We start from the raw sequence: 26,665 nt of genomic DNA, 5'->3' as shown, positions 1-26,665 counted from the left end.
AATATCTTCAGTTAAAATTTTAAATTGATTAAAATGGTTAAAAAATAGATCTTTTCTTTGATGGTAGAGATTTGGACAACAGCCAATTAAATGCCTCAAGGTTTCTTTTTGATTTATATTTTTGCAAAAGCGACAGTTTGTGTCCATATTTACTGTTTTAGAGCGGACCACATTTTGGGTCTTGGTGGACATATGTTTAATCAAAATCTCATTCAAAATATTGCGGGATCGGATTTATAGGTTTTGAAGCGAAATCAATGTTAAAAGTCAAACGCTTGGAACACTTATTCCAAGTCCTAATCCAGTCCCAGGCCCAAAGTTTTGATTTTGCTTTGTCCGGGTTTTGAATCGGAGATTGAATAGAAATATCAGTATTTGTCAGATGTTTGCGGTATTGTTCCCATGCACATAAAGGGCTGGATGACTGGCTATTCAGAGTAAAAGATAGTAATGGCAGCTAAGTTTTTGTCTTGATTGGATTACTTAGACATTTTCTGTATAAGAATAGTGCTTGCCAAGCTACCATCGTGGCTAAGGAGACCAGACCCAGTTTGCATCATAAGATAGCTATTTCGGTGCTCTCAGGAAGAGATTACATCTTCCTCCAATATAAGCCTTCTGTACGGTCCCAATTTGGATGATGCTTAGGTTGTTTACTTTGGGCACCATATATAATTACTGGGACAAACTTCTGTTTGAAAAAGGGGATTACAGGAATATGAGTATCTCCCATATTTCTTTTGGATTAATTTCCCTTGCGATGTTCTCCATTTTCAGTTTGTTCTTCGAGGGGATTGGGTCCTCCGACGTATTCCATATCCATGACCGTAATCACCACAGCTGTGCTTCTTCGGAGAATTTTCTGCATCCTGCGTCGATGACGCCGATACGCTGTCCTCGAGGTCCTCCGCCGAGCCGACTTCACCGGATGTTAGAAGTAGGACGCACGACGCCCGTAGCCTGTTCTGTTTTTTTCGCGAGCGTGTTCGCTTCGGAGATCTTGGCGCGCCTTGGTTCTACTGAGTTCTGTTCTTTGGTTCTTCGAACCTGTTCGTTGTGACTATGTCTTCAGCTTCTTCCACCCCGCGGTTGGGTTTTAAGAAGTGTCGGGACTGCGGGTCCAAGATGTCGTTGACGGACATGCACAACGCTTGCCTCTGGTGCCTTGGAGGACCATGACACGGATGACTGTCGACTGCTAGTCGCTTACATCGAAGGCCTTGAGGGAGCGTAAGAAGCTTTCTGTTGGTAAGGTGGCCAAGCCCCGGAAGTAGCGATCCACAGGGTTTTCGACGGATGATTCGAGGGACGACTCTCCGCATCGTCGGCATAAGTCCGGGGGATCACGGTCCCGGAGTAGGTCCCATCATTCTTCTGCTTCTTTGAGGCACTCACAGAAGCGCTTTCACCGGTCGCCTTCCTCGTCCGAGGACTCTGCCCGGCCGCGGGTTGCTTGTCCCAACAGGCATTCCACTCCTGCGGCAGGAGATGTCAATTTTTCAGTCGCAGGGCTCCGTTCCGTCCGCGCGGTCGCAAGACGCCGGCCATGAACGTGCTAGAGATGCCACTCGTCCGCCTTCGGGCTTGAGAGGTCGTCGCGACCACCGGGCGCCTTTGAGGTCCCGGTCAGACAAGGATGGTTGCTCTAGACATGCCCGTTCCAGGTCGCAGTCCTCAACACCCTCGAGACTGTCAGAGCCTGTGATGTCTTCGAGGAAGACATTGATGCCTTTGGCGCCAAGGTCGTCGAGGGACTCCCTCGAGGCTCCACCTCCAAGGAAGCCGTCGGTGCTCAGGCTGTGCCCTCGGACTGTTGATGCCATCAAAGCTGTCGTTGACACTGATTCCGTCGACTCCTTTCGAGGCTGCTTTGTCGGAGGTACCCCATGGCACAGTAGAACAAACCCCCCAGAAAGGCTCTGGCCAAAGCTAAAAATGTCTTTGCCCCTTTTCTGTGCCCTCATTCCAACCTCTGGATTATATTTCTGAGGGGGATGAGGGGTCTGAGGAAGGTATGGTGCCTGAGGAGGTGCTGGACGAGATTTTGTCTGGTCATAGCCAAATTGAAGACTAGCGTCAGTTGCTGCACAGCGCCAGTGGTCTGGACAACCCTCCGGAGGTGGAGTTCTGTAGGCCTGAGCCTGGCCCCGAAAATACCACCCAGCCAGTAGCGACCCCCCCTGCTACTTGACCACGCACCCCACTCCGGAGAGTTTGGTGGTGCAGGCGGCTATGGCCCCAGCAAAGTGGTGTCGTACCCTACCATCCCTCCTGATGGGGACGACAAACGTTTTGATAGCTGAGCGAAGAAAGTGTTTTCTTCAGGGGGTATGGCTTTACAGGCAGCCAACTCCGTGTGTGCATTTCACGCACACTCTGTGGAACTACATTTCATTGGCAGTTGAACATATTCCCGAAGGGGAGGAACGGGATGGTTATCTTACTATTGTACAGGATGGCAAGGATGCCATGTGTGAGGTTGTTCAGTCGGGTCTGGACATGGCAGACTGTCAGCCGGTCCATGGCGGCAAGCACCGTAATAGGCAGGTTTGCATGGTTGCGGAAGTCGGGGTTTGCTCCTGATGTGCAGGCCTGGCTCCTCAACATGCCCTTTGATGGTGAACATCTTTTTGGCAACAAGGCTGACAAGAGCCTTGAGAGGTTGCAGACCTCCAAAGCTGCAGCAAAGTCGTTGAGCACTGCAGTTTTCCAACCTCTGCCTTTTCATCCTAGGGGAAAGCAATGGAGGGGCGGTTCCTTTCGATATTACTCATCCTTTAGTAAGTCGAGAGGAGCTGCAAGTCAAAGTGGCCACCATAGGAGTGCCAGAGGTAAAAAAAAAAACGGAGTACTCGAGGTGCCAAGGCCGCTCGGGCAGTTGCCTCTTTGCCCTCAGGCGCTGCTTCAGCGCAGTCATGAGGCCATGTCCCATGGTTCGCCTGTTGGGGGAAGGCTGGCGCAGCATCTTGTAGAGTCACGTGCCATTACTTCAGATGTGTGGGTTCTGGAGATCATAGCCCACGGCTACTGTCTTCTTTTCCGGCAGAGGTCTCGCGACAATCCACCAGGGAATCTCTCTATGAAGAGACCGGATCCGCTCCTTGCGCAGGAAATTCAAACCCTGCTGGAGAAAGGCGCCATAAAACTGGTGCCTGTAGCGGAGAGGAACAAGGGATGGTATTCACATTATTTTTTTGATTTTGAAGAAAGATGGGGGATTGAGACCCACCATGGACTTGCGCGGTTTGAACAAGCTCCTCAGGAAGGACAAGTTCAAGATGGTTACTCTTTCTCAAGTCCTCCAGGCTGTTCAACTTCAGGACTGGTTGGTGTCTCTCGTCCTCAAGGACGCTTATTTTTATGTGCCGATCCATCCGAAGCACACGAAGTACCTGAGGTTCGTGGTTGGTGACTCGCACTTTCAGTTTCGGGTCCTGCCGTTCGGATAGACCTCCGCCTGAGGGTCTTAACCAAACTCATGGTGGTAGTGGCAGCGTATCTCAGGAAAGGGGGATTTACGTCTACCTCTACCTGGACGATTGGTTGATCAGGGCGCGCTCTCCCGAGCAAGTCCTGGATCATCTGATTATCACCTGCCACTCCCTTCACAAGCTGGACTTCTCCCTCAACTTAAAGAAGTCCCACTTGATGCCAACTCAGCGGCTCCAGTACATCGGAGCAGTGCTCGACACATCCCTGGAGCAGTGTTACCCTCCCCAGGTGAGGGCTCATCACATTCAGCAGATGGTGCACAGGTTTCAACACGCCCAGAGTCTCCTGGCGTTAGAGTTCTTGAAGTTGCTCGGACTCATGGCATCCTGCATTCTTCTGGTGCCGGAGGCCAGGTTGCGGATGAGATCTCTGCAATGGGCCCTCAAGATGCAGTGGTCAGTCCTCCGGCAGGATGTCGGACCCTGTTCAGGTGCCACCCTTGGTCGCCCAGGATCTTCTGTGGTGGGCCGTCGAAGGCAATCTGATGAAGGGAGCTCTATTTTGGGCTACCCTGGCCGGAGGTAACGATCGTGACGGACGCATCCCCCACAGGATGGAGAGCTCATGCCAACGAGTTGTCAGTCAGCGGTCGTTGGTCTCCGTCGGAGTCCAGACTCCATGTCAATCTGTTGGAGCTGACGGTTGTCGGGCTTGCCCTGAAGGCTTTTCTGCCGACTGTGCGTGGGAAGAATGTCCTGATTCTGACAGACAACACGATGGCCATGCACTACCTCAACAAAAAGGGGGGGGGGCAGGGTCACTTCCTCTGTGCAGGGAGGCGATGCAGCTCTGGTTCTGGGCTATCCAGCAGGAAATTTCGATCTCGGCAGTGCATCTGGCCGGAGATGAAAATGAGACGGCGGATGCTCTGACCAGGCAGAGCGCGATCTCACGAGTGGGAGCTGGCTCAGGAGATTCTCCTAGAGATCTTCGTCCTTTGGGGGACCCCTCAAGTGGATCTCTTCACCTCCAGTGTCAACCGGAAGTGCGAAAAGTACTGCTCGTGGGAATTTCCTCCAAGAGGAGCTTGGGGGACGAGTTTGTGGTGGAGTGGTCCTTCCCACTGCTGTACGCGTTTACTCCAGTCCCTGTCATCCCGCAGGTGATGGGGAGGTTACGGAGGTTCGGTTCCCGGATGATCCTCATTGCTCCGGCATGGGCCTGGAGGACGTGGCACCTGGACCTTCTCAACTTGTCCATCTGCCCTCCACGTAGTCTTCCCTACCGAGACGATATGCTCTCACAGGAGGGGGGTCAGGTTCTCCATCCAGAGGTCGATTCCTCAACCTTCATGCCTGGCTCCTGAAAGGTTGAGGCATAAGGATTGGGACCTCCCTGAAGACGTGATGGAGGTGTTGCTTTCGGCCAGACGGCCTGCAACCAAGTCCCTGTACCTTGCCGTTGGAGAAAGTTCTGCGATTGGTGCAGGGTTAAGAATGTGGATCCTTCTTCATGTGACATTCCTGTGGTTCTGTCTTTTTTTGCTTTTGATAGCCCACAAGGGCCTGCAAGTGGGTACTTGCCCAAGGAGTGTTATTTCAAGATTCCTTTAATTTCTCAGTTTCACAAAGGACTCACTAATATGTTTCCACTGTCACCTTTCCAGGTGCCTGGTTGCGATTTGAACCTTGTTCTGAAATTCCTGATGGGTGCTCCGTTTGAGCCTTTACATGCTTCTCCTTTGTGGCTGTTGGCCCTTAAAACTGTCTTTTGGTTGCGGTCACTTCCGCTCGCAGAGTTAGTGAGTTGCAGGCACTTTCAGTTAAGCCACCCTTCACTGTTTCATAAGGACAGGGTTGTCCTTAGAGTTCGTCCTTCCTTTCTTCCGAAGGTGGTGTCGGAATTTCATTTAAGCCAGAAGGTTATTCTTCCGGCATTTTATTCTCCTCCACATCCTGGTAAGGAAGAGGAGAGGCTCCATAGGTTGGATCCTAGGAGAGCTTTAATTTTCTACATTTTACGCATGTCGCGGGTCAGAGTGGACGATCAGCTCTTTATTGGTTACGCTGGAAGGCGTTTGGGACAAGCTGTTACTAAGCAGACTGTCTAGATGGATTATCTTGGCAATTTCTGAATGTTACCGCTTGGCGGGTAAGGACCCTTTGGTAGGCCTACGGGCCCATTCTACTAGGGGTATGGCTGCCTCTACCGCCCTGCAGAGGGGTGTTCCTATTTGTAACATCTGTGAGGCAGCCACTTGGGCTTCGGTCCATACTTTTGTACGTCACTACTCCATAGATTCTATCCATGGGCAGGATCTGGCCTTTGGCAAGGCGGTCCTTTACTCTGCAATTTGATTGGGCATGCTAAATTTCTACATTCTGAATTCTTTTTCCCTCCTCCATACGTTGGTACTGCTTTGGGAGTCTGTCATAGATATGGAATACGTCGGAGGATCCAATCCCCTCGAAGAACAAGTTACTCTTACATGGTAACGTTCTTTCGATGGGATGTTGTCATGATTCCTGCCCCTCATGTCCCCAGCCCTCCAAGATGTCAGGCTGGAGTCAGGCCACAATCGCCTACATGGCCCTCAAGGGCCTCTCCATCCCTCCAAAGACCCACTTGGAATCAGACTTGGCGCTTGTGGCACCAGACTCACTCACTCCCACAGGATAACTTTGGGGATTGGACTAAGTGCATTGATGGGGACAAAATGGATGCCCCCACATATTTCGGTTTACGGAACTGCAGGTGCAGTCTAGTCTTTTGGGTGTGGTTCAACCCAGACACACCTGGGATACCCAGAGACTATTTAAGCCATGCCCAGGCTGAGAAACATGCTTTGCGTTTTCTACACCTGCAGCGTGACACTCGCCGTGTTCGGATCGGTCTCCAGTAGGCCTGCATCTTTCTTCTGTGCTCAGCTCCTGCAAGAACACCGTTAGGAACAGCCTTAACTTGCAGGGCTTCTGCCCATCATTCATCGCTCCTTTTCTGCGGGCATCTTCGGCGGTGTCATTCCCATCCCGGCACGCCGCTTCCTCAGGAAAAGGGAACAGAACAAAGGCATTAGTAAGCATTCAGCAAATCTTCGCTTATTTTTAAAGACTGTACAAGCTTCAAACGCTTACCTGAATCCCAGCTGCTCTGGGGGGGAACTCTGTCTCCGGAACTTTTCATCCATCTGCAAGAGGGAAAAGACACTCCAGGTGAGCGTGGAAACATCTAGAGGCACCGCATACCGCGCTTACTCACCGCATTTCTTCTTCATAACCGGCATCCACGCTGAAAACGTCGCGGCACCTAAAAGACACAGAAAAAGAACTCGGTTCAATAAAAATACGAAAGGGTTGTATCGCGCCCTCACTCACCTTCAGCGCTACTCATCTCAGCAGCACGTCGCCATCCCCGGACGCAGGCCATCATCGAAGGAAGGAAAGGAACGAAGTTGGAGAACTGTTCAAAAGACTAATTATACTTACCTGTCAGACTCTTGCCAGTGAAGTAACTAGGCAGCAACGAGCCCGCATAAATCAACGCGCCCCTGCGCTGAAAGCAGGTCGGAGAGCACACTTTCCAAGAAAACAAGGTGAGCTGTGGATCAAAGGGAAGGTTGGACCCCGGGGAAGAAGGGGTTCAAGCACACAGACAATAGGGAGTTAAACTCTACCAATCCTGTGTTTCAGGCCCATTCTCCAGTTGAGTAGACTCCAGGGAAGGGTTTGAGGCCATAAGAGGTCAAACAGGCTGAGTGATGTCCCTGTGGATACCAGGTGAGCGTTCCAGATGGTCCGACGACGTAATCCATATCGCTCCCTCCTTACCTGCCCCGCTACAGAATTTCTTATGCGATTGCAGCTTATGTTTCCGCAAGGCTTTCTGTGGTCATACTGGCAGTAGTTTGGTGCTACACGTTCTGGGGAAAAAACTACAACTGAGGCTACGTGAGTCGTGCGTCCTACTCATAACATCCGGTGACGTCGGCTCGGCGGAGGCCCTCGAGGACAGCTTATCAACGTCATTGACGCAGGACGCAGACGCTGAAAATTTTCTGAAGCAGCACAGCTGTGGTGATTAGATATGGAATACGTCGTCGGACCATCCCATCGAAAGAACATTACCAGGTAAGAGAGTAACTTGTTCTTTTCGATGGGGGCGATCTGTAACTTGCTGATATTTTGACACAGATTTATATTCATTCACAATGGAGTAGACTGTTATCTGAAACCCAACAGAATTTGGTTTTTAATTTCCTTTTACTGGGCCACAATATCAGGGTGTTAGACTATTCATGGTTAGACCCTTAGGATTCGCATAAGTTTCCAGTCCAGATAATTTTCCATGAAGGCCAATTGGGGTTTGGTCTGTTATTACTAAATCAGAATAAAGTAACCAAGAAACATGTTTCCAATTTCTTTTGGGGGAAAGAGCGAGTTCGGTCTAAAACAAGGTTAATAAGAAATGCAGCTAAAATAATCTTTGTTTAAGACCAGACATTGTCGGTATCGCAGACGTTAAGAGGTTGGTTGTTGTTAATTTAACTTTAATCGAAGTGTCTGTATAAAACGGATGAATTAGATATAAAATATGTGAGGGACAACCTACTTGCTTCAGTTTCAACCACAGCAGCTCGCGAGACACAGAATCAAATACCTGTTTAAAATCAATGAATGCCAAACAAATCGGTTGGTTAGAATTAAAAGCTTGGTTTTTATATGGTATGGCATTTATAACGCGCTTATACACAAGTGTTTCAAGGCGCAACGAGGCATGGGAGGGGAACAAAGGGAGGACAGACAACGATCCTACTAGGCCAGGTGTCATTCAGATCGCGCAAGTGCATGGGAAGGCGGAGAGGACAGTGCAGTACATGGGATAAGAAGAAAAACAAAATAAACAAAAAGTAAAAGTACCGCCAGCAGATGACAAGTGCAAGGGTAAGTGCAGACATCACGTGTCAAGTGCTGGTAATGGGACTGTAGGGATACAGAAAATGGTCCCCAAATGCGGGGGTTGCCAGGAAGGCAGTGAAGGAGTGCGACTGGCCGGGGAGTGGACCTGGGCCCAAGATCAGAGGGTGACCAGGAACCAGTGCAATTTCAATGTCGGCCAGGAAGTCAGCAAGGGAGAGGAGAAAAATCAGAAGCAAAGAAAGGTTTTGAGGTGCTTCCGCAACCGAAGATGACTCTCCCAAAGTTTTAGGGAGGCTGGGAGGCTGTTCCAGGGGGAGGCCCCAGCCGAAGAAAGGGATCTACCACCAACACGTTGCTTGGAGAAGCGACTGACCCTGAGGGAGTTTGAGGTAGATGAGGGAAGAGCTTGGGAAGGAAGGTATTTAGGGAGAGAGTTGCAGGTATTGAGGCCCCAGGCCCCAGAAGGCCTTGTGGACAATGCAGAGGCTTTTGAACTTAATCCTCATAGCCACTGAGAGCCAGTGCAGAGATTTCAGTCCTGGAGAGATGCGATCCCTGGGCTTGAGGCCAAGGACAATTCGCGCAGTCCTGTTCTGGATAAGTTGCAGAGGGCGGAGAGTAGAAGCAGGCAGATTTAGAAAGAGGCTGTTGCAATAATCCAGCCTAGAGAGAACCAGAGCTCTGGAGACCGTGAGCTTCTGGGGGAAGGAGAGGAAAGGAAGAATACCTCCCTGAGGAGGTGCAGCTGGTAGTGTGACTTCTTAGAGATGTCAGAGACTTTGTGGATAAAATGAGAAGGTTCAGGGGTGTCCCTATTAATTTGATAAAACCCAACTGATGACAATCAAATCTGCTTGTTGCAACCAAGTCAGTAGATCTCTTAAAATCAGTAATTGCTTGTGCTACCTGCGGTCGAAAAAAGGTGTTCAATGCGGATGGTCATTCGGATTGTGCCTACTGTCTATATCCCCATCATTCGGCGGATTCCTGCGAGATATGCCAAGGGTTTTCGCAGAAGACTTTGAAGGACCGCAACTGCCGGCTCATCTGTTGGCTGAAGGTTACTTACCCGGCTTCGGAGGTGGGTTCGGCCTGGGGGAGCGAGTCTTCGGTGAAGGTGGGGAAGGCCCCTGCGCACCGGCGGGCGGTGAAGACGGAACCCCCCGCTAAGAAGCAAAGGACTGAGTTACCATAGTCTGAGGTGGGGAGAGGTAGCAAGTGCTCTACGTCCAGGTCACATCACTCGAAAGGGGCGAGTGGCTCCTCACTGCCTAGGTCGGATTGGCCTGACAAGTTGAAGGTGCTCGGGGAGGGCGTGGGGGGTAGTTTAGGCCTGAGAATTCGAAGGCATCGGACAGAGGACAAGCAAAGCTGAGTGAGTCTTCCTCCTTGAAGCACTCTACGTCTAAAGACCATCATAGATCTTCGTCTAGCCGGGACTCGTCAAAGCACTGTTCCGAATCTTCACCAAAAAATTGGCTTCACCAAAGAAATCTAGGCCCATGGAGGCCTCGGTTCCGACGAGTAGAGTGTCGTCGATGGGTGTTCCCTCGTCGACTGTGGCGGTACAATCTGCTCTTCCGTTACCGACTGTGGTGTCCTCGGCCCAGTCCACGGCTGTTACTGACATTGGCCTGCTGTTGGCGCAGATGGATTTGGAGGTCTTGTTGCCGACGGGAGGACCGTGGCAGTCTGTCGGCTTTGGGCCCATGCTTCCAGTGGACATTCTGCAGCAGGAACTGGCTGCTTACTATGTTTCCTCAGGCTTGGAGGAGGAACAGGAGCAGACTTTCGATCAGTCGGCTGTGGGTCTGCAGGGTGCACACCAGTCTACGTCGAGTGGGATGGGGGCTGGGCCACCCCTTTTCCTGTTCGCGATTCCCCAGTCCTTGCTATCCTTGCAGGTGTTGAATACGCTCCAGTTGTAGTTGGGGCAACTGGATGCAAGGCTTCTGCTGAGCCCGGTGGCTTCGGTGATTGAGTGTTCCTGGTGAGGTCCCTAGGTCGCCTCTGGTGCGGTTGCCACTGCTGGTTGGTTTAGTTGGACCATCTCAGAAATCATCCTGAAGAAGGGGAATTGCCGGATTCGGATCAGGAATGTTCCGCGTGATAACCTGTCGATGGTGTCTTTGTCACCAACAAGGGACAATGCATGGGATATAGATCCTGAGGAGGAACACCCGAGTAGCCCGGCTCAGCCGTCTCCGCCAGATGATGTTGGAGCTTTCCACGCCATGATTGTGAAGTCATGTCAGGAGTTTGGCCTGGCTCCTGAAGAACAAAAAGACTGCTTGCTTTTCGACCATATGGGAACGCGACGGAAGGTGGTCTTCTTCTCGTTTCTGATTTTGGACCATGTGTGGCACGAGGGTCTGCACACTATGCGCCACCCGTTTTCTGAACCTGCTGTAAAGGGGCGTCTCGGAAGTTCAAGGCTCCCGAATCAACCCCCAAATGTCTTGTGTCGCAGCTCACGCACAATTCGGTGGTGTCAGTGGTGGCTAGCCGTAAAGCCAGAAGCCAACGCAAATGTGTTACGCCCCAGACATTGAAGCCAGGAAGCAGGATGAATTTGGGAAGAAGGTCCTGACGGTGGGGGCTACCACAGTAAAAGCTGCAAATTCCTTGGTGGTTATGGCCAGGTATGACGGGGAGATATAGCACTGGCTGGCTCTGATACTTGATAATCTCCCGGGGCAACACGGCAATGCTGCTGGTTCTGGAGGGGGAGGAGGCTTCCAACTACATCATCAACATTGCAGTGGACCTGGCGGAGTCGGGTTTTAAGCAAATCAATAATCGGGTTGTGCTATGGCGGCAGGCTTGACTGAAATGTACGGATTTTTGCCCGTAAGTCCAACATAGTTGTCGATATGCCCTCTGAGGGTGAACACTTGTTTGGGGAAAAGATCGACGAGGCCCTGAGGGGCATGAAAGCGGACAATGAGACGGCCAAGTCTTTAGGTTCCCTGTAGAGTGGACGTCCTTTTCGTCCTTTTAGTTCATTTCGGGCCTTTCGTGGGGCCTCTAGTAATGCCCGGTTTGCCGCCAACCGAGATGGAGGTTACAGACGCTCAGGCTATTAGTTTCAAGGCTCCAGGTGCTCGCTCCTCTTTGCTCAAAAGAGCGGAGACTTTCAAGCACAGCGTAATCAATGTGCACATGCCCCGGCTGCTAAAGGGAGGCAGTTGAAATCTCAACAATGACTGCAATATGGGCAATCTGTTGGGGGGCAGGGTGGCCCATGTCGGCGAGTGGCAACTTATCACGTCAGACCGCTGGGTGCTGGATACAGTGTGTCTCTGCCACTTGTTGGAATTTCAGCGTTCCCAAGTCCCCTTTACGCCCGTATGTGGTGCAGCCACATCTTCCTGTCTTGCGGCAGGAGGTGGTCCTCATGCTAGCGAAAGGGGCGATAGAACCAGTTTCGGTCTCAGAGCGGGGCCAAGGGGTGTACTCCCAGTATTTCGTCATAAAAAAGCCCAATGGCAAGTGGCGGCCTATTCTAGATCTTCAGCAACTAAACAGGAATCTGCAATGCCTGAAGTTCAAAATGCTCACACTTCAGAATGTCCTCCACTCGGTTCAACTGGGAGAGTTCCTGACCATTCACAAAGTGGCTGGCTCCGGTGGCTGCCTTTCTTCACAGGGAAGGACATTTTGTGTACCCCTACCTGGACAATTGGTTGGTAAGGGGTCTGTCGCCGGAACAAAAGTTAGTCTCTCATGGCGACCATGGCCCTGTTGCAAATCCTTTCTGACGCCGGAGAAATGGAGTTAAAGGTAAGAAACTACTCCTTTACAGAGCACTCGTCGAAGTTGATTTTATGCATGCCTCTAAAAGTGGGAGGGGCTTGCTCAAACTCAGTTTCAGCACACGCTGGAAACATGGAAATAGGCCCAAATAACCACAAGTCAGAGAAGAATCTTAGAAGTTTCCTCAGCGTAACAGCACTTACGGTGCACTCGTCTGCACCTGGGCTTTATACCACACAAGTTAACAAGAAGAAACTGCAAAAGATTGTGAATTAACACTTTCAACCTAGCTTACTCCATTTGCAGGCCATGCTTTGTCAGTGGCCATAATTCGTCATTCAATGGATATTGTGAAGCCCATAATTAAAGCCCTTAATCCTTGGCAGATTGCAATGATTACTTTTGACCAGCCACTCTTCCGATTGGCAAAACAAATCCAATGGAACTGGCCAGCAACTCATGCCGAAGATCAGTTCATTGTAATATTTGGTGGGCTGCATATTGAGATGGCAGTTCTCAAGGTTCTTGGTTATCTCTTGGATTAAAGTGGGCGGACTGATATTACTACAGCTGGAAAAGCAGATTGGTTTATAAAAAGTTTATTTGTGACTTGTACCGCTAGGGCTCATCAAATCACAGCCAGTAGTCTCGATTTGCTTCTGCACCAGGCCTACAATGACTACTGCCAAGATCTAGAGGATAGCAGTCAACGTAAGTCACTTGAAGAGTGGTGTAAAGAAAGAAGTGATGTTTGTACCCAATTTAGATTTTGGTACATAATTCTAAAACTAGAACTCCTTTTGATGGTTTCACGTAAAAAGCATCACCCGAACACCTATGCAGAATTCATTGAAGGAAGTTTTGTCAGTCTAAGCATGCGTTCCCTTCTATTACAATTGATCAGGCCCATGAACAACATAGCGCATCAGTAAAAGGTGAAGGAGTAGCTCTGGGCCTGAAGGAAAACCCAATAGCTCTCCATCGTTGGATGGTCTCTGGTCCTGAGATGGCCTGCTTAGTTGAATTTTAATTCTACAAAGACGAAGAGATGGGAGTGGGAGGAGAAGATGAGCGTCACCACGAGGCCAACAAGCACTCATAGATGGCTTTTTGCAAAAGATATCCAGTCTTACTCATGCAATACAAGATATGGGAAACCCATTTAGTGAAACCAGCTGTGATCTAATGGTACTTAACAGCAGAAATATAGCACATCAGCAGTTGCAGACACATTGCTAAATATTGAATACATTGGAGTTCACCAGTATGAGTTGTATGTCAGCAACAGGCTCATTAATCAAACCAATTGCATCGCAGATCCTGTTGAGCGGAAATAACTTCCGCCTCTTCAGCCAGCCGCCAGTTTTTTAAAAGTCAAGTAATTATTTACAGCTGTCATAGTTGAGGAAGGACTTTGCACTATTTTCTAGACTCTACATTACATCACAGATATGTAAATGGAGATCTGGATAATTTGGTTAGACATGAAAATCAAGCCTATCCTCCAGAACGGTCAATGTCTGATTTATTGATTTGCTTGGAAGAACTCGCACCCAGAAAAAAACACTACTTCCAAACCAAAATTCCAAATGACGATCTACGACGGCGCTGAAATTGTCAATCTGCTGCAACCAGGATTTGCAGAAACATTCCAAGACCATGGCAGTACTGTGTTTTATATCTTACATTGAATATCCGTTTAAATATGTTTCAAGGCTAGATGATCTAAGATGTGTACAGGCCTGACAGTTCGAAGAGTGGCAGTAAAAGGGGAAAAGATGTTTAGAAACGTGTTGAACCCAGATATGCTAATAATGGGCAGGATTTTCTCTGGGTTGATGACGATGAGACTTAATGCTAAAACCTTAACGGCTATTGACATGAGCAAGCAGGTAATAACCACAAATAGTACCAATGTTAAAATTTGTATTTTATTTATATAGCGTGCCTGGCCCAAAAGCATTTGGGCGCATAATATTGTTTCTATAAATCATCAAAATATTTTGGGCCTGGCTCCATGTTCACACGAAGAAGCAGACACTTGCATCCTACTCCGTTTATGTGATGCTGTGCAGCAAGGATATAATCAAGACCAAATACACTGTGAACACCAAAGTTGTAGTTCTCTCTATTACATCTGCACAACATAGGAGCATTGAGGAACTACGGGTTGCATTTGGAGTTGCGAAGAACGTCTGGTTCAAACGATGGTCGCAACACCACACCTTCCATCACCAAGTGATTTGGGGTGGAAGAAAGATGAAGGTGGATGAGACGTATCGTGGACAACCCTACCCCAGGCTACGCAAGGGTGAAGTCTCTGCAAGAAAGGCTGCACACTACAGTGCATGTGTAGGAAGGCTGCCCTATAGTGTACTGCGTTGTACTTGTGGTGTTCTCTGTACTGACTGAAATAAGGAGAAGGGTTTATTACCATTCTGATTGAGTAATGGTATCCATGTTCATTCAATAATGAATAACCTAAAAATCAGTAATATAAGTCACTATTTGCATTACATAAACATCAATTAATGGTTTTGGTTTTCTTCACTTGACTAAATCAATGAAGTTATATTTTCTGCTATAAACTATTTAAAAAATGTACTATTAGGCTTCAGTGATACTTCTAAAGTGTATATTAGGCATCGCATGACCACAAGTAAATGATTGCACAATGATCATCTACAAAAATTAAGATACCTAACTGACAACAAAAAATGACTGCCAATTATGTTAAAGGAGAAATCTGAGATGGCCTCCTACCAACGCATTGTTCATTAGGGTGTGGTCTAAACAGGGTGCCAAAATGAATGTTTCCGTCATCATGTTTAACCAGTACTAGCTGCTGTTGTGGACTGCATTCACATACAATACAGATTTCTGATTTCCATACATGTAACTTGTTATATTTTTTGTCACATGTATATAAACAGGCCTAGCGGAGGACTTCCATTACACCAACCAGGGTTTGAATTTGACGATCAAAGGACTGGATGAGGCAGCGGACCTGGAGAAGACCCGCAACGCCTTTTCTCTGCTGGGTATGTGGCTGTCCTTCCCAATAATGGAACTCCTGCCTCTGATTATGGGGGGTTTATAGTGAAAAGACCGAAAAAAAAATATCGAAAAAAAGGTTGAACCAAAAAATCTCAAAAAAAAAATAAATCGCATTTTTTTCAATACGTTTTTTTCTGAAATGGGGGGTTCCCCCAACCCCCTTTTCTTTTTTTTTTTTTATTTTACCTCTTTTTTTTACTTACCTGACCCCAAAAATACATATAAATAAATAAAAAATTTGGTGGGCTGCATATTGAGATGGCAAAAAAAAATGTTCGGCCTTTTGACTGACCACCATTATGGGGTCATCAGTAACCAGCTTTCCGTGGTTATTCAGAACGCTACTTATATTGAGGACCAAGGGAAGAGGCAGCTAAATATGCCCCATTTCTGAGGGATGCTTGTGCATGCCGTGGTGAGGTAGTGCAACTCCCTGCCTCTGCTTACAGGCTAATTGACACACAGCTGGTATTTGAGGGCTGTAAATTGCTAAGGCCCTTTACGATGTTGCTAGTCCCTCCGAGTGGAAACTGCACTTTACAGCAAAAAGTGTGTAAACCTCCTTACGCATTGTGAACTGCCCCAGTGCTGTTGCTAATTGGCTAGCTCTTCCTTTTTTGAATCCTCACTTTACTGCCCAGTTGTCTTTAACAGAATATGCGTTCCTTGGAACACAGTTTGCTTTAACACTTACTAGCATGTAATTCCCAATTCTCCAAACCGATTTAGTTTCCTGCAGCTATATATTTGTATCTTCCCATGTTTCAAAGTAAGCACATTTGTTCACCTAATACTCCTGGAGTACATCTAGTGGCGGCTGTAATCCTACAGGGTTGCGGCCCAGGAGCACTATCGTCCAAATCGGAGAGAACCTTTTAAATGCTCCCCCCACCCTTTCACAACCTATGTGTGGCAGAAATATTGTCCCCTTTTCTAAATCCCCAGGTAGATCTGCTAAATAGGTTTGTCTGTGTTGTAACCCTAGGTTTTGGTATACACCTTTTTTCGTAAAACCCACCGTTCACATGCAGGTGTTTGAGGACAGTGTGATTGTTTTAAGGATGGTCGGGACATACGGCTGCCTACTTATGTACTGACCTGGTTAGTAAAATATTGTCCAGTTGGCAACACTAGCTAAAGAACGCTTTGAGTTTCAAAAGCATCGTAACCTCGCCCTTATAACTCTGCGTACACGTCGCGTGATTTGCAAACGGCTGTCTAAGTAACCAAATAAACTCCTGCCTTCTCGTGTGCATGCTACCTCTTAACTGGAACTCGACACCATGGAATATAGTTGTGAAGATCCACTCTTACTGCAGACTCATTAAACAGTCAAACGTACAAATTAAGACTGGATCAAGGTTGGCAGTGTGCAGAAGTGGGGAACCCAAACAAAAATTAAATATTAAATGTCATTCTTTAACAAAATATGAACATTACAATAAAATGGGAACAGAGTTTCAAAATAAATATTTCACCATAAAATCTGACACACCTGTCGCATAATCTCATTTATTGCCAAAAATGTGCCTATCAAAATAAACCCAACACTGCATCAATCACTCTTCACAACCATATTAAGAAATGAAAAAAAAGCAAACATAGTTCCTTAAAAATTCTGAGAAATACAGAATCAATTCTATGAATTGACTCCTAACAGCATACCCTATTGTATGCATACAAGACCGAAAAAACATGTTATATTTCTGCAATACTGAACAGTCATCAGAGGCTGAATGGATTTTTTTGTAGAATAAAACTACTATATTGAACTTTCATCTAGGGGCCAAATAACATTGTTGTAAATCGATGGGGTCAACAGAACTTGATATATTCCCGACTTGGTCTGAACACCTGGGGATTACTCAATCTGCAAAACAAACCAACAGATATATAATGAATATAAATCCAAATAAGGTGACCTCGTTATCACCTAACCAGTTGGGTATTTCCTTAATGCCACAGGTGTGGCCTCGCATCTCCATGAATGAGCCACAAATGCAATTATAAATACAGAGTCTAGGAAAGCAGAAACAAAACTGCTTCAGTCTGTTGATGCTCAATCAGTTACACGAATAACAAGATGGGAGCATAGAATGTATTTGTAAGTAAGCCTAGCAAGCAGGCACTGACCTCTGCAAGGCCCAATCTAAAAACAATCTGGATACAATTTTCTTACTGCACATCGGTCCCTAAGAGTGAAACGGCAAACCCCATAACTGAAAGGTATGGCTGCCCTTGTATGCAAAGCTAACCATCTACATGTACACCCAGATGACCCCCTTTTTTGCTAATTGGGGTTATGGGGGTTTGCTGTTTTTCTTTTAGGGGACCAATGTGAATTCAGAAAATTGGATCCAGATGGTTTTTGGATTGGGCTTTGTAGAGCTCAGTGCCTGCTTGCTAGGTTTTAATGCAAATAAATATTGGGCGCTCATCTGAATATTTGTGTCTGCGTGGAAGAGGGTCATTAGACTGAAGCAGTTTTGTTTCTGCTTTCCTAGCTGCAGTATTTAGAATTGCAATTGCGGCTCATTCATTGAGATGCGAGGCAACACCGAAGGTAATACCTAAGCCGGCTGTGGTGATAGTGATGTTGCCTTATTTGTTCCCATTTTTATTGTAATGTTCAGATAAAAATTAATTATATTTTGAATTTTTCTGTTTGGGGGGGGCTACCATTTCTGCACACTTTATCCATTACTATTTATAGTTTTCTCTAATCTGGTTTTGCCTCCATAGCCACCCACCAGTTTCTAAAGAAATGTGAGGCCAAGTGGGTCTTTTGTCCAGTCTTAAATTGTGTTTTCGACCTCTTATCTGGAAGCAGACTGCTCTAAATGCTATTTGCTCATGGGAAGATTATATGTAAGCAGCAGTGTACATAAAGTGGGGGAAGGGGGGGGGGGGTGTCCAGGCATTGCATCAAGCCATTTGCATGTAAGAGAACAGAATTCAGTGTAGTTTAGGCAGAAACCCCTGACCCACACTTTTTTCATGGAGGGCTACGCTTTACCGTAAACAGGAGGCACTTGATGAATGGTGCTTCAGTAGGCCTCAAAACCCTCCAGACATCAGCCACGCTGACACTGTTCTGCAATCCCCATTGTTGGCTGCAGGTTTGGGCAGAGATGGGTTTTTCTTTTTATTACTTTCTTTCTAGGTTTAAGACGCCTATATTCATGCTTTTGTGTTTTTGTTCCTTGAATGGGGCTGTAGCTCTTCCTGACATTTTGTTGATCTAATGTACTTCCTGCAGGTTTCCGGAAGTCTGAGCAGTCTGAGTTGTTCTGCACTCTTGCTGCCATTCTTCACCTGGGCAATATTCAACTGTTGGCGTCTGACCGGCACGGGGATCAGTGCTTTGTCCAGGTAGGACGCTGGTTCAGGGCTGCGGTAGCCTATGAGCATGAGCGATCACTGCTGAGCTGAGTGTTTGTTGAGCAGAACATTATCAGGAATGTGTGTCCCCAATGGCCTTTCCATCCACCTGACCTGAACCATTGGTGCGATGGAGGGGACGTGTGCACGTAGTATCCATGGTACTGGTGGATGGCAGAATTATGTTTTCTCTCTATCTCGTCCAATCTGCTTGGCGTTTCCTTTCAGCTTGATACCTTGGATGCTAAGCTTGAGCCAATTGGAGCCAGCTTTTAAAGGCAATGTACACTACTGTTTTAGTCACTAAACATAAGTCTTGCATCACCCAGAGGCATCGGTTTTGGAGTTGAAACCAATTGGCATTGGCTTTTTCTTTGACATTCTCAGTTGCCAAATCTTTCAGTGTAATGGGTTATCCTACTGTCATTTTAGCCAACAGCTTTTGCATTCTTGGAAATGTGGGCCTGAAGTTGTAATGAGAATTTAAACTAAAAGTTCAGCATACAACAAACGGATGGCCAAGAAGTAAGTATTAGATGTGATGTTAAATGTGACAAATTGCAACCGCTGTCACCTAGTTTTTCAATCTTGGCCAACTGGGATCAGCTCTTTGGCAGCCACCAATGCCGTGGGTTTATCCATTACTATTTATAATTTTCTCTACTCTGGTTTTCCCTCCACAGCCACCCACCAGTCTCTTAAAGAAATGTGTGGCCATTTGGGTCCTATATTTGCTGTCATTGCACACCCACACATGCCAGATGACTTATTGCACAACTGCCTTAATTTGGCAAACCCAATTATCCGTAATACGTTCCAGCATCCCTATTGGCAAGCTCTGGTACCATCTACAGGTTGCTGAGTTACCAGAGGATTAGGTGTTGACCTGTAAGTGACTTCTGTGGCTGCACTTCAAGTAAATGGGCGCTATTCCAAAGGAGAGCAGACACATGGACATTTGAATTGCATGGTCCGTCTCCTGCGCAAACAAGCAAGGACATGTCATTAGATGGTGCATTTCCAGCTGCAACGGAATGTTTCGGGTCATTGATACAGAACTTCAACAACTTAACTGCAGGGGTGGCCAATGATTCCTTATGGGAATTCGGAGTGAAAATTCTCATCCTTAGCACTTAAGGGGTTAGGTATTGGATTATTTTAGATGCTCTGGTCCATAGTTCTGTCTAAATCACTATAGTTGGCATAACCACTTGAAAATAATTATTTTTCATATGTATTCTTTTGCTAGTTCTGTTTATTCAGCAGTCTCACTCTATTGTTCGTGGTTTGAGAGCTGGGATATAGGTGATGAGGGAGCTAGGTTGTGCCTGAGGGGCAAGAGTTGGCAATTACTGTTCTAAACTTCTAGTTTGGTGAAATGTAAGTATTTGAAAGACCACAAGGTGGGGATGACCAAAATGCTGTATGCATGATCACCTGGGCCAGACTGACCAATAGTGTAATTCTGGGTATTTCCAGACAGGACAGTGTCACTATAGGGTAATAGCAGGGTCATAAGTATCCGTCCCAAGTTCTTTTTGTATTTTCTTGAATTTTTTAGCTGTCGATGCATAAGTGCTGAACATAGTAACTAATGGTAAAAACACATGAGTAGATAAATCAGAAAACCAATAGATTGATGAGATAGGAAGTAGGTTGTTGGGTGAGATTTAAAGAGGGTAATGGATGACGTGGAACGCAATGAGAGGAAGTGTTCCAATTCTTGGGGGCCAGAAGAGCAAACAAGCGAAAACTGGATGAGGCACATGGAGCATGGGGAATAGTTAAGAGTTAGAGGGATTGGGAATGCAGTGGCCGGGCTGGAGAGTAGGAGATTAGAGAAGAGGTATGAAGGAGCAGGACCATGGACACTTGAAAATAATACAAAGAGTTGAAACGACAATTTTCAAAAGGGAGCCAGTGCAGTGAGTACAGAATGAAAGTGATAGTCACGAGGAGAGAGTAAACGGAGTACCCAAACTGAGGAATGATATATAGAATGAAGGGAAGCAAGAGGAGTCCTAGGAGATGGGAGCAGTAGAACAATCGAGCGAAGATTAGCGGGGAGATGAGGAGTTTCATAGAAGGAAAAGTTAAGAAATTGACAAGCTTTTAAAATGTTAAACCGTTGCTTGTGACAAGGGTGAGAGAGAGAAGACGTATGAGCTGAAAATGATGGTGAAGAATCGAAAGACAGAGGGGTGGGGGGAATAGTTGAGGCAGGGAAGAAAACGACCTCTGGTTTGGAGGGATTCAGGTGAAGGTAGTTAGCAGACATCCAGTATTGAAAAGTTAAAGGGGACATGTGCTGAAAGTTCCAACTGTCCTACTCTTCAGCTGAATTGGCTTTTTTGGAAAGCTACCAAAATGCCCTTTATTCCAGTGTGCCTTTTGAGCGTAGTATCATACTTGTATTAGTCCATAGGATGTACATTATTTTGATGTCTTCCTTTTAATCCTGTGAAGTGTACCGTTTGGTTTTTAGGCATTTGTTCAGGTACCATTGGCTGCTTTGGCAAACCATCTGCGCCACTGCTGGCCCTGTTGCTTGGAAAGGTGCCTCAGCTTTGACCTTTGTTTCCTGCAGCATGATGACAAACACCTAGGCCTGTTCTGTGGTTTGCTGGGACTGGAGAAGACTCAGATGGCCCACTGGCTGTGCCACCGCAAGCTGGAGACCGTGAATGACACTTATGTGACCAACATGTCACAACAACAGGCAGTCAACTCACGTGATGCACTGGGCAAGCACATGTATGGGCAGCTCTTCAACTGGATTGTGGGCAGAATCAACTGCGCTCTCAGGTCCCAGTCCTATCGTCAAGTGTTCATCGGCGTCCTTGACATCTATGGGTAAGTGTTTCAGCTTGTGTGGCACTTCTAGCACGCATACAATCTTCCAGCACATTTACCTACCGAGTCCAAGGCATGTGCGCAATTCTTACTAAATTCAACCCATTTGGCGACCCTTACTTGGTGGCAGTCAGAAACCTATACAAAATATTGTGACGTCTTAAAACATTATTTTCACACATCTGCATGGTACATCTAATGTTTCAGCATTTTCATTCCCTCACTTCAGCAGTTTCCCCTTTTGCAAAACTGTAAGGACTGTTTAGAGGGGATTGGGTCTTCTGACGTATTCCATAGCTATGACCGTAATCACCACAGCTGTGCTGCTTCGGAAAATCTTTCGGCGTCCTGCGTCGATGACGTCTATACGCCGCCCTTGAGGACCTCCTCCGACGGCCGACGTCACTGGATGTTATAAGTAGGACGCACGACGCCCATAGCCTCAGTTCCGTTTTTTCTGCAAACGTGTCCGCTTCGGAGATCTCGACGCGCCTCGACGCTTAGGAGTTTCTGTTCTTATCCCACCAAGCATGCGACGCCGGAGGAATGGGCTTCCTTCAGTAAGAAAATGCTAGCGATTCTGGCCCGTCCGTGCCTCAGAGTGGGGTCGGTGTGATCGGTCGAGAAACACCGCTCGTACGTCTTCGGGCTCGGGTGGTTTCAGGTCCTGGTCCTCGACACGCTAGAGACCGTGTGCACCTGTGATGTATTCGAGGAAGATGTCGACGCCTGTGGCACCAAGGTCGTCGACGGACTCTTTCGAGGCTCCGCCTCCGAAGAAGTCGTCGATGCCATCGGCACACAGGCTGTCGAGGGACACGCTTGGGGCTCTGACCTCGAGGCCTGTGTCGATGCCGTTGATGCTGTCGTCGCCGTGTTCGGCGTCAACGCTGATTCCCTCGACGCCTTTCGAGGCTGTTTCAAAGGGGGTACCCCGGGGCACGGTGGAACCCCCTAGAAAGGCTCTGGCCGAGGTCAAGCATGGCTTTGTTCCCCATTCTGTGCCCTCTTACCGCCATCTTGAGTACATTTCAGAGGTGGATGAGGGATCTGATGATGGCATGGTTCCTGATACGGTGCCAGATGAGATTCCCTCGGGCCATAGCCAAATTGAGGACCTGCGTCAGTCCCTGCACAACGCCAGTGGTCTGGACACCTCTCCGGAGGTGGAGTTTTGTAGACCTGAGCCTGGCACTCATACTGGCGCCTTATGTCTAGGGTTACTGAGTACTTGAGGTGGTCTGCTCCCCCAGGGGATTTTCTTCAGGATGACCTTACGGATATCCTCGACCAAGGTCCACCAACTGACCCGGTACTGCCGTTCCATATGGCTCTACAGAGGAGGGTGGCGGCGGCTTGGACTGCTCCGGAGAGTCTCCCGGCAGTGGGCAAGTCTTTGACTGCGAAAATACCGCCCAGCCAGTAGCGACCCCTGCTACTTGACCAAGCACCCCCACTCCAGAGAGTTTGGTGGTGCAGGCTGCTACAGCCCCAGCAAAGCAGGCGTCGTATCCTACCATCCCTCCTGATAGGAACGTCAAGCGTTTTGATGGTTGGGCAAAGAGTGTTTTCTTCGGGGGGTATGGCGCTTCAGGCGGTCAACTCTATGTGCCTTGTCTCGTTTCACATACACTCTGTGGAACAGTTTCCTTAGCGGCTGAACATATTCCCAAAGGGGACGAACAGGATGTTTTCCTTGCTATGGTCCAGTATGACAAGGATGCCATGTGAGTCCGTTCAGTCGGGTTTGGACATGGCAGATTGCGTCAGCTGGTCCATGGCGGCGAGCACTGTAATACGCAGGTTTGCGTGGTTGCAGAAGTCGGGGTTTGCTCCTGATGTGCAGGCCCCGCTCCTCAACATGCCCTTTGATGGGGAACATCTTTTTGGCAGCAAGGCTGACGAGAGCCTTGAGAGGTTGCAGACCTCCAAAGCTGCAGCGAAGTCGTTGGGCGCTGCAGTTCGACAACCTCCGCCTTTTCGTCCTAGGGGACAGCAATGGAGGGGAGGTTCCTTTTGTTATTACTCATCCTTTGGTAAAGCGAGAGGAGCTGCCAGTCAAAGGGGCCACTTTAGGAGTGCCAGAGGTGGAAAACAAGGTACTCTAGGTGCCAAGGCCGCTTTGGCAGTTGCCTCGTTGCCCTCGGGCAACGCCGCAGCCGCTTCAGCTCAATCATGAGGCCATGTCCCATGGTTCGCCAGTTGGGGGAAGGCTGGCGCAGCATCTTGTAGAGTGGTGTGCCATTACTTCAGATGTGTGGGTTCTGGAGATCATAGCCCACGGCTACTGTCTTCCTTTCCGGCAGAGGCCTCACGACAATCCACCGGGGAATCTCTATTTGAAGAGTCTGGATCCGCTCCTTGCGCAGGAATTTGAATCCCTGCTGGAGAAAGGCACCATAGAACTCGTGCCTGTAGCGGAGAGGAACAACGGATGGTATTACCCTTATTTTTTTATTTCCACGAAGGACCGGGGGGGATTGAGAACCATCATGGACTTGCGCGGTTTGAACAAACTCCTCTGGAAGGACAAGTTCAAGATGGTTACTCTCTCTCAAGTCCTCCAGGCCCTTCAACTTCAGGACCGGTTGGTGTCTCTCGACCTCAAGGACGCTTATTTTCATGTGCCGATCCATCCAAAGCATAAGAAGTACCTGAGGTTCGCAGCTGGCGACTCGCACTTTCAGTTTCAGGTCCTGCCATTCGGATTGACCTCCGCCAGAGTGTCTTCACCAAGCTCATGGTAGTGGTGGCAGCGCATCTCAGGAAAGGGGGGGATTCACGTCTACCCCTACCTGGACGATTGGTTGATCAGGGCGCGCTCTCCCGAGCAAGTCCTGGATCATCTGTCCATCACCTGCCACTCCCTCCACAAGCTGGGCTTCTCCCTCAACTTAAGTCCCATTTGACGCCAACTTGGAGGATCTAGTACATCGGAGCAGTGCTCGACACGTCCCTGGGGCTGTGTTTTCCTCCCCAGGTGAGGGCTCATCACATTTAGCAGATGGTGCACAAGTTTCAGCTTGCCCAGAGTGTCCCAGCGTTCAAGTTCTTGAGATTGCTCGGCCTCATCGCATCCTGCATTCTTCTGGTGCCAGAGGCCAGGTTGCGGATGAGATCTTTGCAATGGGCACTCAAGATCCAGTGGTCTCAGTCCTCGGCATGATGTCAGACCCGGTTCAGGTGCCAGCCTCTGTCGCCAATGACCTTCTTCTGTGGTGGGCCGTCGAAGGCAATCTGATGAAGGGGGCTCCTTTTTGGCTACCCCGGCCGGAGGTGACGATCATGATGGATGCATCCCTCGTGGATGGGGAGCTCATGCCAACGAGTTGACAGTCAGCGGTCGTTGGTCTCCTTCGGAGTCCAGAATCCATATCAATCTGTTGGAGCTGTGGGCCGTCAGGCTTGCCCTGCAGGCTTTTCTGCCGAGGAAAAAATGTCCTGATCCTTACGGACAACACAGTGGCCATGCACTACCTCAACAAAAAGGGGGGTGGGGAGGGTCACTTCCTCTGTGCAGGGAGGCGATGCAGCTCTGGTTCTGGGCAATCCAGCAAGAAGTTTCGATCTCGGCAGTTCATCTGGCCGGAGACGGAAAAGACGGCGGACGCTCTGAGCAGGCAGAGCGCAATCTTTCACGAGTGGAGGTTAGCTCAGGAGATTCTCCTGGAGATCTTCGCCCTTTGGGGGACCCCTCAAGTGGATCTCTTCACCTCCAGTGTAAACCGGAAGTGCGAAAGGCTCTGCTTACGGGAATTTCCTCCAAAAGGAGCATTAGGGGACGTGTTTGTGGTGGAGCGGTCATTCCCACTGCTCTACGCGTTTCCTCCAGTCCCCATCATCCCGCAAGTGCTGCGGAGGTTGCGAATGTTCGGTTCCCGGATGATCCTCATTGCTCCGGCGTGGGCCCGGAGGACGTGGTACCCGGACCTTCTCGATTTGTCCATCTGCCCTCCACGTCATCTTCCCTACCGAGACGATCCCCTCTCACAGGAGGGGGGGGGTTAGGTTCTCCATCCAGAGGTCAGATCCCTCAACCTACACGCTTGGTTTCTGAAAGGTTGAGGTATAAAGATTGGAACCTCCCTGAAGACGTGATGGAGGTGTTGCTTTCGGCCAGAAGGCCCGCAACTAAGTCCCTGTACCGTTGCCATTGGCAAAAGTTCTGCGACTGGTGCAGGGTTAAGAATGTGGATCCTTTTGCATGTGACATTCCTGTGGTTCTGTCTTTTTTGCTTTCTTTAGCCCACAGGGGCTCGCAAGTGGGTACGGTTCAAGGTTACCTGGCGGCGCTGTCCATAATTAAGCGCTCGTCTGTTCTTATTTTAAAATTCCTTTAATTTCTCAGTTTCTAAAAGAGCTCACAAATGTGTTACCTCCGTCAACTTTCCAGTTGCCCGGTTGGGATTTGAACCTTGTCCTCAAGTTTCTGATGGGTGCTCAGCTTGAGCCTTTGCATTCATGCCCTTTGAGACTGTTAACTCTTAAAACTGTATTTTTGGTTTCCGTCACTTCCGCTCGCAGAGTGAGTGAGCTACAGGCACTTTCAGTTAAGCCACCCTTCACTGTATTTCAGAAGGACAGGGTTGTCATTAGAGTCCGTCCTTCCTTTCTTCCGAAGGTGGTGTCGGAATTTCATTTAGGCCAGAAGGTTTTTCTTCTGGCATTTCATCCTCCACATCCTGGTAAGGAAGACGAGAGGCTCCATAGGCTCGAACCTAGGAGAGCTTTAAGATTTTATATTGCACGCATGTCCCGGGTCAGAGTGGACGATCAACTCTTCATTGGTTACGCTGTAAAGCGTTTGGGACAACCTGTGACTAAGCAGACTTTGTCTCGCTGGATTATTATGGCTATTTCTGAGTGTTACCGCTTGGCGGGTAAGGACCCACGGGTCGGCTTGCGGGCCCATTCTACCAGGGGTATGGCTGCCTCTACTGCCCTACAAAAGGGTGTTCCTATTCGTAACATCTGTGATGCAGCCACCTGGGCTTCGGTCCATACTTTTGTATGTCACTACTCCCTTGATTCCATCCGTGGGCAGGATCTGGCCTTTGGCAAGGCGATCCTTTGTTCTGCAATTTGAATGGGCATTCTAAATTTCTTTTTCTAAATTCTTTTCCCACCACATTTCATTGGTATGGCTTTGGGAGTCTGTCATAGATATGGAATATGTCGGAGGACCCAATCCCCTCGAAGAACAAGTTACTCTTACCTGATAACGTTCTTTAGATGGGATGATCCGACAACGTATTCCATATCGCTCTCTC

The 26,665-nt window shown here is 48.3% G+C and overlaps 1 protein-coding gene across 1 annotated transcript in view; it reads left to right on the top strand.

Moving 5' to 3' along the window:
* LOC138575296 (unconventional myosin-Vb-like) overlaps positions 1 to 26,665 on the top strand; it is a 1,749,675-nt gene that overhangs the window by 572,375 nt on the left and 1,150,635 nt on the right. Inside the window, exons 8-10 of the mRNA XM_069649473.1 lie at positions 15,038 to 15,145; positions 18,421 to 18,533; positions 21,130 to 21,395. Of these exons, the coding sequence (XP_069505574.1) occupies positions 15,038 to 15,145; positions 18,421 to 18,533; positions 21,130 to 21,395 (487 nt within the window). The remainder of the gene's footprint in view (positions 1 to 15,037; positions 15,146 to 18,420; positions 18,534 to 21,129; positions 21,396 to 26,665) is intronic.

Source organism: Ambystoma mexicanum, chromosome 1p, assembly GCF_040938575.1.
Source record: "Ambystoma mexicanum isolate Mex_15411 chromosome 1p, UKY_AmexF1_1, whole genome shotgun sequence".
NCBI classification, from domain to species: domain Eukaryota; kingdom Metazoa; phylum Chordata; class Amphibia; order Caudata; family Ambystomatidae; genus Ambystoma; species Ambystoma mexicanum.
The sequence above is the reverse complement of the archived record's forward strand: the minus strand, read 5'-3'. Positions and strand labels throughout refer to the sequence as shown.